Here is a 17581-nt window from a genome sequence, read left to right as displayed (position 1 = left end):
TTCAAGAGAGTCTGTGTTTTTTTCACTGTTTTTTCATTTTCAAACTTGGGCATTGGAATTTTTTTTTTTATATATCTAAGGTAGGGAAAAAAATAACATGATTTTTACAGTAAATTATAGTTTAAGTGTCCATGGGGGTACTTGCTTAAAGAGGCAGTGGCGGTTCTAGTCCACTTTTACTGAGGGGGCCAAACTGGGGCCAGTTGTTTTGGCAGAGGGGAACATTAAACCCAGGTCAAAAATAGACAAGATGATCGTTTAAAAAAAAAAAAATATATATATATATATATATAATATGCCAAATAATAGCGCACATCATAAAATACCATGATTTATATTCGTTTCAGTAACAGAATTGAATACTAGATTATGAGTCCAGTTGTTGAGTCAAATACTGTTTATGTGTTTTGAGAGGGGCTCTTCCTTTTGGAGGGGTGGCCAAGCTCAGTGTTACAGGGGCACTGGCCCCTGTTGGCCCCTGCCTAGAACCACCCATGTAAAGAGGACATGTTACACCCCTTTTCCACCTTTGAAAACAGTCCCATGGTCTTCTTAAGTTTACTTTCACTATTAAATAACCATTGTCATTGACAAGTAGCATGTGCGCTGCGCTGGAATGAGTAAGAAATAAGTGATTCAGAAAAAAAATGCCTTTTATAGTTTGTGACATATTTACTGGATCATTAAAACAGCTTTTGATCACTTAAAAACTTAAAAATTTGCAAAACAATATTGGTAATTACATACATCAGTTGAAAAGTAGCTGTGAACAAGCTGCTCGTTTAAACTAAATACAGGCTTGATATAATCTCTGTCTTAATTTCAATCTGTTTCCCTCTGCAGCCCTACCTGAATTGATCGTTTATTAATGTCGCTATGTTACAAACTTTGGCTAAAAATGAAAATTATAATGCAATAAGTAACTCTTTTCATTTTGTTCAAGAGTTTTCTCCCAGGTCAGTCTTCATTAGGACATGTGTAACTTCAAACACTGTCAAATATCATTGTTATTGGTGATTTTTATTTATATTCCCACAGTGAGTTAGACCTTCCACCCTTAATGTTTTGCTTGCATGGTTGAACTAATTGAAATAACAGTTGTGTAACAAAATATTTTTTATTGTTAAACATAATACAGCAAAACAATGTGACCACATAGTAAACCATCGTCTTTATTCCTATGAAAACATTAAGTGATTTCCACAACAATGACCAAAAATTAAAGATAGTACAATTTAGTATCTCCACATCAGTGTCTTCGGTCAAACAGTTGACATTTGGCTGATAAAATAACAGCAGTATACATGAATAACTTGATCTACATTATTCTCAATAAAAGGAAAAGAAAAGAATAAAAGGATAAAACAAAAAGTCATAAATAAAATAACTCCAGACTTTATTTCACAGAATTATGATTCAACTCTTCATTTTATGAACGCGACGTCGGGGATCTTGCCTTCCGTCTAAAAAGAGATTGAGGATAAAAATTATTTCAGGAATTGTGAAACCGAACAAACCTTTATAGGAATGCAGAATTTTTAAAAGTTATATTACCTTTAACTGGGTGAAAACTTGTGCCGCTGTGTTAAAATCCCACCCATTGTCTTGAAGACACCTGCAACAGTCAAAAAAAGTTTAGATATTTAATGTAAAGGCAGGAAAAGGGGCATTTCAACAAGAACAAAAACGACTTACTTTTGTGACCATTCCAGGTTCATGCCGGATTTCAGTGAGAAGGCAGTGAGCATCTCCTGCTGAGGCGCCGTGAGAGTGGGGACAGGACTCGAAGATGGAGTCGGAGCGGGAGCAACAAAGGCTCTGCGAATCTCCTCCGTGGTAGCCATCCGGATGAACATCTGGTCGTTCACGATGCACAAACTGTGGCATAGCAGGAACAGAGTGAAGAGGAAGAATGAGTCTACCAGAAACATTTGAACCGCCTTCTCTCGGCTTATTTGCACAATGTACTGTACCTTGAGGTTCACCAGCCATATAACGCCAGTTCCCAGATTAATAGGCTCTTCAAGATAAAACCCATGAAGTCAGACTACTCTGGCTTTTTCTTGTGTATGTACATGTAGATTCCCCCTCCGCCTGCCGTGTCTATATCTACACCGTAAACTGTCATATGAAGGAGAATTTACTCTGAAACCCCACTTATGTCAAGTCTGTGATTTTACTAGATTTAAATCAGAGAAGACAAGGAGGTCTGTCCTTGTCAAATTTTTGCTCTTGAGTTTACACTAATGCTGATCATCATTTAATGCCATTTCTCTTTCAAGAGCAAATATGAAGAACTGGTAGATATTGAAAACTGCTGGGAGCTCCCTTAAACTTACCCTGCACCACCTGCTGGGACTGTGATGAAAACCCGAGAGAAAGCCATGGTGGACTCTCTGGATTTTCCATCAACAACAACTGAAAGACAAATGTGACACTAGTTAGTAAGAAGATCAACACGATTTGGCTTTGCAATAAATGAGAATAGAATTAAAAACCATGACGACCAATATCTCACCTTCTTTGAAGACGCCGCTCACTGTGAACGATAGTAGCATGTTCTGTAAATGAAAATAATTATTCCATTATTAACAAGGAGAAATGACCGAGAGCGAGAGGAACATATTATCCAAAGTGCTGGCTCACAGAGCTAACATGAACTCACAGTGTAAGTGTTCACATCAACAGTAAAGGAGGCGATGTCGTGCTGAGTTTTGGGTAGCTCGTTGAGGAATGCCACAACGTTCAGGCGCGTGTGCTTCAGGAGTCGAAACCGTATCGCTAAAGGATGAAATAATCAGAGAGGTCATCAGGAGGAATCTTAAATCACAAATGTTCAGTGTCATTAATTCAGAAGATATGAGAAAGGTCAACACAGCTTATTATGTCAACTTACTGGAGTCTTTTATCCTCTTCAGGTTTCGGGTGTCTTTATGATACTCTCCCAGACTGCTCCTGAAACCAGAAGAAAGTGGAATCAATGAGTACAACAGACAGCGAGGTGTCAAGGAAAACAGCAGCAAATAGCACAATGAACTAAAAAGAATGAAAAATCTTTAAAAGCACTGGAAATACAGCAAGAACTTAACATCCTATTCCTCCACGTACTCTTCGATGTAGTAGCGTGTATGTCTTGTTATGAACTTGAGTGTTTATGGGTTCTCACCTGGAGGGGTTCTGGGTAGAGTACGGTGTTGTAAGGGACAGTGATGCTCCATCATGGTAAGCATCAAGGAGCGGCTGTCTGTCCCCCGAGTCGTAGATACTGTAGTACCTGCGACACAATCATGCATCATTTTACTGGAAGTTTTATAGAATAAAAATAAACTCTGTAATGAGTCAGATTTTGGGTCACATTACATGATTCAGTTTTGACATGGCTAACACCCTGATGAAGTGACTGCTGCTGTGAAAAGAATGTCAACAAAAGAGTTGAAAACTCACTGTTGCAAGAAACGAAGGATAAGAGCCTTGATTTCATCAGAGCCAAAACAGCTGCCCTGCAATGGTTATAAAAAAAAAAAGGAACATAGATTATTAATTTAAGCAGGGGTCTCCAACACCCATCCCCCCCCCCCCCACAACATTGATTAACGCGGAGTGCAGTAAACTTAAGTCTGCTGGAAATTTGCACAGGACTTCTCTACAGGGAGCACACAAACTGACAAAAACTGTGAATGAGCTAACTGATGACATATTTTAAAGTACTGCAAATCCAAACAAAGCAAAGGAGGTCACCCAACCTTGAGTGTGACGTCATGGCAACATGGCTGCCGTGGGAATACTGTCTCTTGCAAGGTTCTAAATTAATATACTGTACATTAAACCGGGGGCAAAAACATGAAAACGTCTAAGTAAAATAAAAATACACCATGAATCACATGAGATAAAATAAGTAACCTTGCAGGGAGGAATGGTGGTGGGCGTTTCCACATCAAAGCCAATGGGTGGCGGGAGGTCGTTACCATCCTAAAAAGAAACAGCAAATAAAGGAAGAAAGATATTAATATGGGAAAATGTTTTTGCCATTGTTTATTCTTTCTTCATAGATAGTACATCGGGATGCCTACATGAAAATTTGCTACAAAAAGTGTCTCCAAAAGCTGTATGTGAACACATTTGAAAAACTAGATAATAATCTCTTTTTAGAATGGACGATGACTGCAAAGGGACAAAGATAGGAGACAAACTTGATGTCTTACCAGTTTAAGAAGCCGGGGAAACCTCTGTCGCACAGCACTGGCACAGGAACAAAAATAAAGAACAAGAAAGTTATCATCACAAACCAACTCTCACGTATCAGATTAATCATGTTTGATACCAATGCCAATCAAACCTGTTGACTTATTCTCATTTATAGTCTTTCAGATGGTTTTGGCACAGTGTTGTGCGAAGGCTGCCAAACTAAAATAGGTCAATGTCCAAAGTGAAACATCAAGATAACAGAGGATATAGTGGGGCAAGGTGGGGGAGAGTTCTTTTCTTACTTTTTGTACTAATTACCACAATATTAACAGTGATAAAAGCAAAAGAGAGGTAGAAATTAGATCAGTGTGACTCCAGTCTGTCAGCTCCTCAGAGACTCTTTGCTCCAGTGATGACCATCAATGAAGTTTGCTGTAACAATTTTAAACAGACAAGTTTCTAACCTAGTATGATCAGGAAGCCCACTTTTATTCTCAGACTGTGCAAAGAATAAAGGGTTATACAACAGATGAGACAGTAATATGGAGTTAATCTCTTGTGCAAAGGCATTACATTTGGGTCATATATATGCCTTTTATTTAACATTTAGGAGAATATGGGGACAAACACATGAAAGTGGTGAGTACCTTCAACAAATAGTGTAGGGCTCTGTACACTAGTAAATAGCCAAACCCTTGTCCTTTCTCTAATTTTTAACTTGGCGCTTTAAAAGTTCTCCCTTCCCCAAGTGTACTTACCAGCAGGTATACTCACCCTCTCCCCCAATATGGAGAAACACAGATCTGACATGGGGGAGCAACATAAACACACTTTTCTAAGAGCACACACACACACACACACAAATATGTAGAACCCAAGATCTAACAGACTGCGCTGTAAACATTTCCATTTTCCTTTTGTGAAACAAAAAGGTATACATTGCTGGGCAGAGAGGTGGTTACCGACAGTCATGGGTTAACGTCGTTAACGTCACCAAAATACAAAACCGGTACAGAAGATATAATGTAGAACTCACACAAACACACAAAGTGGTCTAACATTCAGAAGAGGTGCCAGTCACACATCATCATTTAAGAGGTCTGCAACCATGATTGTCAGCAAAGAGTGACTTCCTGAGAAAAGAGTTGAAAAAAAAAAAAAGACAGCAGGCTACAAAGTGAGTCGGACCCAGCAGTCCCACCGCTCATCCTAAAGTCTTCCCCTCCTGTACAATCAACCTGTTATCAATGGAGTATCTCAAAGACACCATCAATTCTGAAGAGACTGCTCTTCGTGCAAAAGTAGTAACTGGACTTAATGCTGATGGCTTTTTATTATTAAGCTTAGTTTGGATCCTGCCCTCTGGTTACAGAGGGACAGGAAATCATTAGGTGTCTGTCCAGAGCAGAAATCCTCTTTTCTGCTGTCTCTGTTCAATATGTGAGCTCTTTTGTACTGGTGGTCACAGATAGCAAACACTGTATGAGAAGTGTGTTTTCTCAACACACATTTCAGGCAAAACTGAACTTTGATTCAGTTCAGAGTGTAATCCCCTCAGAAGTTTAGTTAGGGGTTATTTGCCAAACCCTCCAGGTCATTCCATGAACAGCAGAAGCTTCTTTCAGGCCAAACAGACCCAACTTAGTGGAAGGCACAAAGTGCTTTTCTCTTTGGCTGATCATTGGTCACTGATAGTGACACATATTCCCCTCCTCCTCAGCCCACATTTGTCCGGTGGAGCCCCTTCTGCTCAAATTCTTCTCGTCGTGTATATTGTGAGTCAGAGCTCACAGGGACTGAGGCCGAGTAATCGTGACTGTGCCTGCCTTAGGTTGTCCCGAGGTTTCAAGGTGGGATCTTACCCGTCATAGGCTATCCAGCCTTCCATACTGGCCTAATACGGGAGGGGGGGGGACCAAGTGGGCAAGGGTGTTTTGAGGGGAGGGGAAGTCACTTGCTGTGAGTTTTCTTGGTTTCTTCCGAACGTTTGTCAAAACAACTGTTGATTGCTCTCTCACAGATAACACAGCTACACTGTTTTACAGTACTGCTCAAGCGATTTCTTCAAAAGAAGTTCACTGAAAATTGAGCTAAAGAGATGTAATGTTAAATTTCTCTTTTAAGTTAAGTGATTATTTTATGCATCTTACATATGTGTTTTATAGCAGGTTATGGGATAACTTTTCAAGATGTCAGCAGGGGGATGCTGGGTACAGAGTCACTGAGAACCAGAACAGAAGCTTGAAAGGATGTCCCACAGAGAGGCTAAATGCTAACCAGCAAAGAGAAGATCAAGAGTTTAAGACCGGAATGAAGTGAAACAGATTGTGGTTTTATGTCCTTAGCGATGTTTAAAAACAAGAAATGTTTAGATTTCAGTGGGAAAAGGCAATATAGAAAATAAGAATCTTAAAAATAAGAATCTTCTTTTCACCATAAGGGTCTGCCACACAAAACACACACACACACACACAAACACAGGGCGTTACAGTGAATGTCAGATGCACCTGTTGGTCCAAAAGTTAATCTTTGACTGCTAAGGAAGTATTTTTTAAGCTAACGTGAAGACATCTTACAGCAAAGATCACCAAAGCTTCCTTGATCTTCCATAAGTAGATCACTGCTGCATACACCTGTCATACAGCAGACACTACTGGACATCCAAATGGTCCAACATCTTCCCTCACCCCCTGATCAACTGACTGACCTGATGTATGAGGCCTGATCCTTGAAGAAGTCACACAGCGGGTTCCTGTTGAGCCACAGTTCCACCAGCTTCAGGCCTTTCACTTTGTCCAGCTCCCGGTCGGACTTCAGCTGAACACAAACAGAAGAAGAGAGTAGGTGTGATAACAGGAACTAAATCAAACCAGCTAGAGTGCCAAATGTATGCTTAATTATCATTCTCAAAATCCAATGTACAGTAATTCACCTCGTTGTGGGAAAGGTTGAGTGTCTTCAGATTAGGCACCTTTGTAACCAATTCACCAAGTTCATCCAGTTTGTGAATTCGGTTGTTACTCATGTTCAAGCACGTCAACTGGAAAAATCACAGAAACATGTGTAACACATACAGTTGGATTGGCTGCCTATTAGCAAGAAGCTACCGTTCACAGCTAGGGTTCAAACTACATCAAAAACCTTCTGTGCATTCAAATTACCTCTGGAATGTTTTCTTGGATGATCTTGATAACAGCTTCCATGTTTGACTTTCGGTTCAAGATGACTTCAATGTTCTGGGACACCAAGTCTGTCATACAAAATTACATGAGCAAAAATGTGCTAAAGACTAAAAGAAGACTTATTATTCAAGAAGTAATAAACAACAATCTGTCCAAGGCTTTATATTGTCTGCACAATCTCGACAGCTTTATATAGAAATCATGGCAAAGATATGTTCTGAATTTTACTTCACAGCCACTGTAAGTAAACCAGTAACAAGAGCCTTTTAATTCAGTCTCTGTATTTATTTTTTATTTTTAAATGTGCCTGGCATTTGCCCCATTCTTAGGATACATATTTAAGCTCCAGTGGAGTACGGAGACAAAGGAATTTCCGCGGTAATGTTCAAGATTCACTCGCGACAGCACGAGATAATACGATGTACGTGGTATACAACTCAATACTAACCTTATAAACAAACACACAAAGGGTCGTTTTTCTGAACCGTCAAACCGGAGTGTTTAATTCTGAAAATAAACCGGATGCTTCAATGTTGTATCGGTGTCTGAATTCCCGTCCCGCTTGTTCTTTTCTGTGCTAAATTGATGTGTTGTGCTCCGGCCAGCTCGGGCTAAGTTGCGGCGTACAGAACACTCGCGCATGTCCTAGAAAGCGTATCCATCCATTACCACTGACAGTCATGAAAACTAATGTTAGATGCCCCATATCACATTTTAAATTTAAATGGAGCTTTCTGTATCAAGTATCAAGGTTTTGACATAACATATTTGCAAATCAATTTACAGGTAAGGATGGACAGGTTAGGTCAAGTTAATTACATGGAGGATGCTGCAACTCTTTATCTATTAAGGGGCTTCAGAATGTGACTTTGCAGCTCCCAGTTCACAACATTGCAGATGCAGGGGCTTTTATAAGTGGATCATGCACTCAATCAGTTTGGTGTAATCTCATACATCATCAAGATCAGTTTATACTACAGAATGGTAGTGTGGCAAGAGCCAAACAATTACAGGTCTAAGTTTCTTTCTAGTGCATAACCCTGAAACCCCAAATTGGGTTAAGAATGAATCTCTAGCATGATTACCTGGGTCCGTTCTGATGTTGTTCAAGTCCAGTGATTGCTGAGAACCATCAAAACGTTTTGCCATGCATTGCTGTGGAAAATAAACAGTCATTAAGCCATTATGTGAGGCTACATCTGAATAGCATTCAAATATTTTAAATCAAATGAAACACAACCAAATTACTTTGAAAATAACAACTCCCTTTCTACTTCTGTCACATCAAGTGCAAAGCTGACTCCACTCGCTTAACAGTCGGACCTCAAATTCCTGCAGCTTATCATCCTTCTGCATCTTATACAGATTAATCTAATACATAGTTCAAGAGACTATACTACATTTGAAATAGTATTTCAGAGACTTATGACTGTCGTCTTAAAATGTCCCATGTTGTCACTGCTCCATTTAGGATAATTTCTTCCTCTAGTTCACCTTAAGGTGTTCCAAGTGTTCAGGCTTCAGGTCAGCGAGGAGAAAGGATGGTGGATTGCTGGGGTTGACGTGCACTTCCACCTTAAACAAAGAGATCAATAGTGATTTATGGTTGGTTGTTTTATAGAGGTCAAAGTTGCCATACTGTTATTTTTTGACAAACATAAAGCATGTCATTCGCAAGCTGAAGTAATGGTATGTAGCATGTTACCGTGATCCTACAATACAAAGAGACTCAAACAGGAAAGGAGACTTTCTGAAGCAATAAAAGTCAGAAGGAGTGTGAATCTCTCCTTTACAAGACGATTAGATCAAGTTTTTCAAGGGCTAAGATCTGATTCTGGGTAAATGTAATACTTTATTGTTATATGTTGGGATTGATACTGGTTCTGTTATGGCCATTGAACACACCACGGGGTGGAGCAGAGTAGCTCAATGAAGCATGTCTAAAGAAGAGAAGCTCCAAAGGGTATGTGTAAGTTTTTTTTGTTTACTAGTGTCGTTTCGTTTATGCCATATTAGGTTATGTCCTGTGTCTCTATTGAAATTCACCCTGACTTCAAAGCAGCTATGGGTTTTATAGCAGACACGATTACCTTTTAAAAATGATACCAAATAAAAATACTACTTTTAAATATTTTAGGCATTTACAGCTTAGAAACTGGATTACAGAAAATGTTGATTTAGAATATGATTTGGTGCCAGGACCCTTTGAAGAGTTTCTGGGTAAAGAGGAAAAAAATAATTGGCACAGTGTACAACATGCTGCTTAAGGAACAATCTAAACTTTACTCAATGCAAATGTTGTACGATAAATGGAATAAAGACCTTAATTTCAAAGATGCCGCCACAAAGTGGAAGAATTGTCTATACCTTACCAACAGCATTACTACAAATGAAAACCTGCGATTAATACAATATAAACTGATGACAAGAATATATTACACCCGAGATAAAAGTTTTATCCTAACTCCTCTGATCAGTGTGTGAAGTGTGGGTCTCCTGACTCCCTTATGCACTCATTTTGGTCTTGTACTAAAGTGAACAAAGTGTGGAGTGAGATTCAAGAATGGATGTCTGTTACATGTCAAACAAAAATCTAATTTTTCGGCTGAAGTGTGTATTTTCCAGAATGCCGAAAAAATACATTATCCTTTGGGATGGCAGATTCTGTTCTCTGCCCTCATTTATAAAAAGCTGATTTTAAATCACTGGAAGAACGAAGAGGCCCCTTCTCTTCAAACTTGGAAAGAATTGATGAGAAATTATTTGACTATAGAAAAGGCTTTATCTGAAGATTACAACAAGATTAAACAATTCAATGTCGTAAGGAAGTGTATCAAAGAAGCATTATAAAATCTATGAAACAATCTGTGACATGGCTGGCAGGAGTGGGGTGGAAAGCGGTAGAGAACACAGGACAAGGACACGCGCGCGTGTGTGTGTGTGTGTGTGTGTGTGTGTGTGTGTGTGTGTGTGCGTGCGTGCATGTGTATTAATGTGGTAGAGGGTGGGATGCGAGGGACGAGATTTGAGTGACATGAATGATGGGACATTAATGTACATGTTTCTATATTTATATATATATTTTATTTTATTTTATGTGTTTTCTCTGTTGTGTCTTGGCATATAAAGGTAAATATCTCATGTGATCCTGATTTCACTCTTGAAAAGTGTAACTATGTTAAATGTTATGGTATTATTTTGGTTGATAAAAAACTTGCAAGTATGACTGATGGAAAGCAAGTAATAAAAATAATTATAAAAAAATAATTATATATATATATATATATATAAAAAGATCTGATTCTGGGACCGTTCATTAAAATATAGGACAAATTGAATCAGTTAGATTCAGCCCATTTTGATCCAATACAAATTGATAAGCTAATTGGATCAAAGGTAATTTTTCGACTTCATGGAACTAATAACATAAATTATCTTATATCTCATAAATCTTTCAATAGACAAGAGAATACGTCTTCTGTACAAACAAACATTCTGACATCATGTATATGATGTATAAGATTTCTGCCTCTTAAAAGGAGTCGAGAACTGTAAACTGCTTTGGAGATTTCGGACGATGTTGTTTTCTCCTCATGAACTAATTGGCAAGCCACCTAAGCTAACGTTATTCTCTTAAAACATAAAAAGGCAAACTCAGTCATGAGAGAGCAAAGATGCTAAACAGTGATAGGAGGCAATAGCTCTGAGAAACAATTAGATTTAACTAAATCTTTAACGTAAAGATCTCTTATCAAATGTGATAGGTTTATCTTTACAACACAAATAGTCAGTCAGTTCTTTCATTGTTTCAAAAGCATACCTTATAGCCATCTGTGTCTGTGATTTTGTGGGAACATCTGTGCAAAGCGGTAGCAGCAGATGAATCATCCACATAGAAATGAGCTCGATTATGGTCGACGTGGAACTGGACAGAAAGGGGAAGGAAGAAACGCAATTAGTGTCGTCAATATTTATATGAATAATAAAGGCATAATAGTTGATTCAAGTATGAATACATGTTTTTTTTTCTGAATAATAAGATAGTGCTGAACCTCACCTGGACAGGTGTGTAGGTAACTGAACAGATGTTCTGTAGTGCTGTCAATATCCATTTCTTGTCATATTTTCTCCCGTGTGGTATCTGTCAACAGAAGAGCCAAGTATGAGCTCCTTGTACAGATTTAAAAAAAACCTACATTTCACGTAGCACCTGTAATGATACGCACCGTTACTTTGTACCATCCTGACCGGGTTTTCCCTACTCCTCCAGTGCCGCCTCCTCCACCTCTGTCCGGGCCCCTAAAGTTGCCTCCACCTCCCCTGTTTCCTCCTCCTCCTCCTCCTCCTCTGCCTTGTCGTCTGTCTCTGTCAAACCGTCCATCCCCTCTTTTCCGAAAAGGTCTTCCATATGGCGTGCTGAATAAGACAAAACAAGACCATATATTAAATCAAATACTTTTTAGTCAGTATCCACTGTAAGAGCTTTCCCAGAACCCAGGAACAATTGCAACAGTTTATGATGGTGTGTCGCATAGTTATTTGAAACTAGCAGGTCTTAAGAGTAAACTTTTTGTCGATGGTGGGATTTATTTTCTACTACGCATTTGCTTACAGGATGACTCTGTCCATTTTTAACAGTTTGGTTTACCGTGAACATTTCTTACATAGCCTTCTGACTTAAAACACATTTAATGCACTTTCCGAGTCTTAAAAAATGCTATACAATCTTTTATGGTGGATTTATACTATCATCCAACTCAGTGCTTCCCAAAGTGTGGGCCTTGGTCGGGTCCTGCAGGTGGGTTGTGTGAAGAAATATCACCATAATAATGATTTCATCTTACTTAACCCTTTATGTGATTAACTAGGTCTTTCTTCGTGACTCTACATGAACATTATATTCTAATTGTATACCTTACCAGACATGTTGTCAAGTTTGAAGAATGACTGTCTACGTAGGAGAGCTGTAGTCATGAGACGTAATGGTCCCTTCAATTATGGTGTCAAACTACAGATTTACATAAACTGAAATTTATCTGCATTAAAAAAAAACATCCTCCCAGTTAACAACACTAAACAATATGTAGCATTTTCTTGGATTTGACAATCAGTCCTGCACAAAGCATTATGGGAATCAAGGAATGTTGGGCTGTCGCTACGGACTATCAAAAGTTTACACAGTTGGACATAACGGGTATTAAGGTCAGTGGAGTTTAGAGCTGTGCATCTTCACTGGTCTTTCGATTCGATTACGACTATCCAGTCAACGATTCGATTCGATATCACAATTCATCCTCAATTTTCTATATTACTGCACATGGCTACTTTTTCATAAGCAGAGACAAACAGTCTTATAAATATGAACTTCTTTTGTATAATTTAAAAAAGTGATTGAGACAACAATGTCATTATCAATATCTTTACATTGTAGGTTAAAATTAATACATTATAGAGGTAGCCTACAGTATAGGTAATAGGTATAAGTTTTTGTGTGTTTAGTTTATTATTCGAGAGAAAGATGTTTTTAAGTCTGTGTGTTCCCTTCTCAGGACCTTGTAGCCTTTAGCTGTGAGCTTTGTTCAGGGTTAGTTTTGTTTCTGTCCTTTTTATTTCAGACGAGTTGTGTTAAGTTGCTACTGCTGTTAACACCCCATTTCCTGATGAGTGTTTCACATTAAAAGCACTTCAACTTCAGATAGGTCGGGGACTTCTATTGTGAAGAACTTGTCGGAAATAGAAAGTGTTTATCATCGAACGAACGCAGCTTTAGCGGAAGTGCACTTTAGCGGTGATTCTTGATGACGCTGTGTCGGGAGTCAACTGTGTTTACAGCCGCTCACTTTATCACGAGTCACCGCCACAGCCCACTTCTTTTAGTTATCCTGGACTTAAGAAAGCGAGGCATCAGTTTAAACACACCTTTAGCTGTAATGAAGTCAAAGCATTTCAGCCTGCAGCGAAGCACTGTGGTCTGAGCGTGCATGACCAGCTGACTCTGCTCATAAAGTCAGCAAGCACAGGACCAGGACTCAATTTACGTTGTTTTCATTTACACACCACCGTGTATGTTTAGGTAAAACACTCACTCAACGCTGCGCAAAAGGACCACATTCAGCGCTTGGCAGATGCTTTTTTCTAACCCTCGTCAGCATCGATTACGTCCTGTCCCAGCATCGATGCATTAATCTTCTAGTCTGCATCGCGATGCATCGATTAAATGATTAATTTCAACAGCCCTAGTGGAGTTACGGTATATGCTCTACAGTTTTAGTATTTTTTTTGCATGGGTTGAAGTTTGATGCCTCATTGTAAATAAGGATCCTCATATGTTGCCGTTTTAAAGACCGTAAGCCCATTTTTGATTCTGTTGATACCCTGTTGTAAATGTAAATGTTAGGTGTCCTCCTCCTCAAGCAGCTCACCTGCTGTTGTGAGAAAGTGATTTAAGGTAAGGTTAAAACATTCTAAATGCAAGATTATTGTTTTGGGCAATTTAATAAAATATACAGCTGATAAAGTATGTCAACGACTTGTCTTGGTTAGTAAGCCACACACTTACAATCTGTTCTGGGAGCTGCTGTCCTGGGAGTTGTCGCTCATAGTTACATCTCCATCGGGATCATCAAGCCTAGACCGTGGCCCAGGACCTGCAAAGCCTCCAGGGCCACCACCTCTCGGGCGGTCTCTGCGGGACCTGTCATTTGACCGACCCTTGTTGCCGTCCCTGCCTTTACGGTTGCGATACTGCTGTGGAGCAGTCCTATCATCATGCTCTGAGAAAGGGAATAGCATTCAGACATTACTCAGTTTGATGTTAATATATTATCATACACATAAAAAGTCATATCAAAAACATTAAAATCAGATCAAAGTTGATTACAATTCTATCATTATATAAATCACAGCAAGAGGAGGACTTTGGCAGAAAATTAAAGCCTGACAATAATTCTTATTTCCTGCAGTATGAATAATAAATTAACAATACATAACCTACAAATCTTTAACTAGATCACTCTCAGACATCTTAACAAAAATAGTGATCAAAACAATATGCCAAAGGTACTTATTCTTACACTTTTATAATTAACATCACAAAGCAATAATGGAGTTGATTGTTACTCCTCATGCTCTACAAAAACAACAATCAGACCTCCATAAAGGGCCGAGATATCATTTTACCTCCTTGGACAATGAAACCAGTGCTCCTGACCTCTCTGCTGACCATAAAGTCCCCTCGGTCTGGAGGGAAACGGCACAGGTAGCACAACATAAGTAAGGCCGATAGTGAACATGTTTCTCACCGTTGTAGTAATGCCCGCCATCCGCCATGTTTCTGGAACAGTTTTGACAAAAGCACAGCACTGGGTGGAAAATAAAACCGGCTGGGTTCCGTTTCTTTCTTTTTGCGAAGCACTAATATTACACTAAAGAAGAGGCTGCCACATGTCAAGACGTTCAGACGAGAAACAAAGACAACCACAGCGGGCTGCTCTTTAACCAGCTGGTAGCTTAGCTCAGCTAGCCTCTCCTACTGCGCGTTGATGGGAAGACAACGGAAATGTTACGCCGGACGCTCTTTCCCTTCCGGGACAACAAGACGCGGGGAGTTCAAACACTAAACCTTTTGATTTCGTGGTCGTAAACCGCAAACAAACAAACAAACAAACAAACAAAAACACGGACATGATAGTAGCTAGCACAAACTAACATACACGGTGTGTAACCTTGTTTAATTTACATCATGGTTTACGGTATCAGGAATAATATCTCCGACAGCCAAGCATAATGAAAAGTCCTTTAAGCACTGACTGCAGTCACGACTCACTGGCGCCCCCACAGGTTGTTTCCTATAAAACAGACGAGAGCCGCCTATAGAGTTAGGGGCTTGTCCTTTGGAACAAAAAATAAATAAATATAAAAAATAAAATTAATTATAATTGCAGTAGCGTCATTTGTAAGAAAAAATATTATGTGTTTGTATACAACTTGGCTAAATATATATATCGTTTCATTTGTTTTATTCCTTTTAAGCCGCACAATATACAATTTTTTTAAGAACAAAACCCTTTCCTGTTTAGTTACTGTGTAATTTTACATTATTGTATTTTTTTTATTTAACTGATGTAAATATGTTTGATTTGATTTTAACTTCTATTTTTATTTTTAATAATTATATTCCCGTGTCCTGTTTTCTGGAGCTGCTGTAATGCACAAATTTCCCCCACGGGGGATCAATAAAGTTTATCTTTATCTTTATAGAACAAAACTTCATTTTTTTGCTTTTATAAATAATGAAAAGGTGCAGGAGGAAGATAAACGTATAAACCTGCCCTTTGTGCAAGGACAAATAAATAAAAAGGTAAAAAACAAACTTGTACTTTTTTCTTTTTTTTGGCCAAAACACTTAAAATACAGTCACAATCTTATCAAAGACAGCCTAAAGTTTTATTCTGCTTGTATAAGTTTGTGCAAACAGTTGTCCACACTACTTATATGTATAGAAACCATGTACTTATACTGTCCTAGGCCAGTGAGACACACCGTGATCTCTTAACAGTTGGTGCTGATTCTTTTAAAACAAATGTTGACTTACTGTATTGTAAGATATCCTATAATGTCTTTGTTGTTGTTTTGCTTTATTTTCACCCTGCCCTATGTTTCTTATTTTTCTAATTCCTCTTGTCTTAGGGGGGCTTTTTGTTGCAGTGCTGTTTGTTTATAAAACTGAAAATGTATAGATAAAATATATTTAAAAAATAATAATACATTCACAATTGCATATGGCATCATGTGAGTACAAGCCACCACACGCTTAGCATAAGAAAAATAAACAAATAATTCAGGTAAACTTTAAGAGTTGACCAATTCAATCCAATCAACTTAAATATAATTCTTCTGCCTCATACTGGGCAGATATTTTCTTCACATAAAGGGGTTTGAGTTGTTGAGTGTTCACACAGCAATGTAAGGCTCTCTCTTGACAATTCCATAATTTTTACTCCACATCTGTGTTTTAATGTTGTTCTAAAAGAATTCACCTTAAAATGATATTTTACACACACCCATACATATTTTTGTTTTCTTTTGTGTATTTGTTTACCATGGTGTTTACATAGTTCAGTAGATTATAGAGTAGGCTACAAAGCTGTGACTATATGCGTGTATGTAATTCAGTATATAAACATTCAGCCTTCAGAAATCTAAAAAACACATCGCTTCAATTTACATGACATTTTTTTTTACATTCTAGACTAGAGATATAGAAATATAATAATATATAATATAACTTAAAATTAATGACACATTTGAATAAATATGTCAACCACTCTTACTTTTCAACCAGTGGAAATTATATTGAGTCACAATAGTTGACTTTTGATTTGTGGTTTTTGTTTTTTTTTCCACATCATTAATCACATTAAGGGGTGTGACGTGTTTTACGAGTATCTATGACATTCCTTTTACTTTAATTTGAAGCAGTTATTTTTTAAATTATGTGGCTGTTTCACCCCTTGTGTCTAATGTATTAGAAGGAATATAAGTTTGTGTGGATGTTGAAAAGCTGGAGTATCTCCACCCAGTCCAGTCCAACAACCCAGGAGGTTTATTTATTTTCAAACATTATACATTGCATTCATTATCCCCATCATACTTGCCCATTTCTAGAGGTAATTTGGTAACTTCTCTGGACTTTCCCCATGTGAAAACTTGCAGATGTTGATGTTATAAGGGTTGTTAACATACCTTGACTCAACACACGTGTCACTACGGCTAGGTTCGGGTAGCTCCTCTGGCACAAATTCACACGATCCATCCCGAAAAAAAGCCTTCAGTTTTAGCCTTTAGAAACACTATCAGAATTGTTTCTATCATTATATATTCTAAACAAGAGGGAAACATGCTTAACAAACTGCGAACATTTAAGTCAACTTTCAATGATCTGTGAGCACTACGTTAGTTTTAGCGTTAGCACAACGACAAGACAACACAGCATACAAACACAGTTTACGGATTAATTATTTTAACGTGGTAATATACTTCTTATATATTATTATTATTATTATATTATTATTATTATTATTATTATTATTATATATAATATATACCTCCTTCGACTGACTGATGTCCCCGGTTGTTGTCAGTTGTCCCGCTCACTTGTCTCCGTCGCCGTCAACAGAGTGGCGCCACCTGGTGGACAGATTGATTCTACCCTT

The 17581-nt window shown here is 38.3% G+C and overlaps 1 protein-coding gene across 3 annotated transcripts; it reads right to left on the bottom strand.

The window, feature by feature from the left end:
- Nucleotides 1-1098: 1098 nt before the first annotated feature.
- nxf1a (nuclear RNA export factor 1a) lies at nucleotides 1099-17223 on the bottom strand. 3 transcript variants are annotated; one of them, XM_061048288.1, is made up of 22 exons: nucleotides 17112-17223; nucleotides 14547-14606; nucleotides 13927-14140; nucleotides 11594-11783; nucleotides 11425-11508; nucleotides 11188-11292; nucleotides 8862-8942; nucleotides 8453-8522; nucleotides 7347-7435; nucleotides 7118-7225; nucleotides 6893-7002; nucleotides 4203-4239; nucleotides 3901-3969; nucleotides 3445-3500; nucleotides 3167-3274; nucleotides 2897-2955; nucleotides 2666-2781; nucleotides 2519-2561; nucleotides 2340-2418; nucleotides 1696-1878; nucleotides 1555-1615; nucleotides 1099-1463 (listed from the first exon to the last, which is right to left on the bottom strand). In XM_061048288.1, the coding sequence occupies exons 1-22, from the start codon at nucleotides 17179-17181 to the stop codon at nucleotides 1425-1427; spliced, it is 2031 nt and encodes a 676-aa protein (XP_060904271.1). In that variant the 5' UTR covers nucleotides 17182-17223; the 3' UTR covers nucleotides 1099-1424. The 3 variants fall into 3 exon arrangements, with proteins under 3 accessions (XP_060904271.1, XP_060904272.1, XP_060904273.1); XM_061048289.1 differs by lacking the exon at nucleotides 14547-14606 and having other exon boundaries at nucleotides 17112-17197; XM_061048290.1 differs by lacking the exons at nucleotides 14547-14606; nucleotides 17112-17223 and adding an exon at nucleotides 14669-14915.
- Nucleotides 17224-17581: the final 358 nt, after the last annotated feature.

The sequence above is a fragment of the Labrus mixtus genome, chromosome 10 (assembly GCF_963584025.1).
Source record: "Labrus mixtus chromosome 10, fLabMix1.1, whole genome shotgun sequence".
Lineage (NCBI taxonomy): Eukaryota > Metazoa > Chordata > Actinopteri > Labriformes > Labridae > Labrus > Labrus mixtus.
The sequence above is the reverse complement of the archived record's forward strand: the minus strand, read 5'-3'. Positions and strand labels throughout refer to the sequence as shown.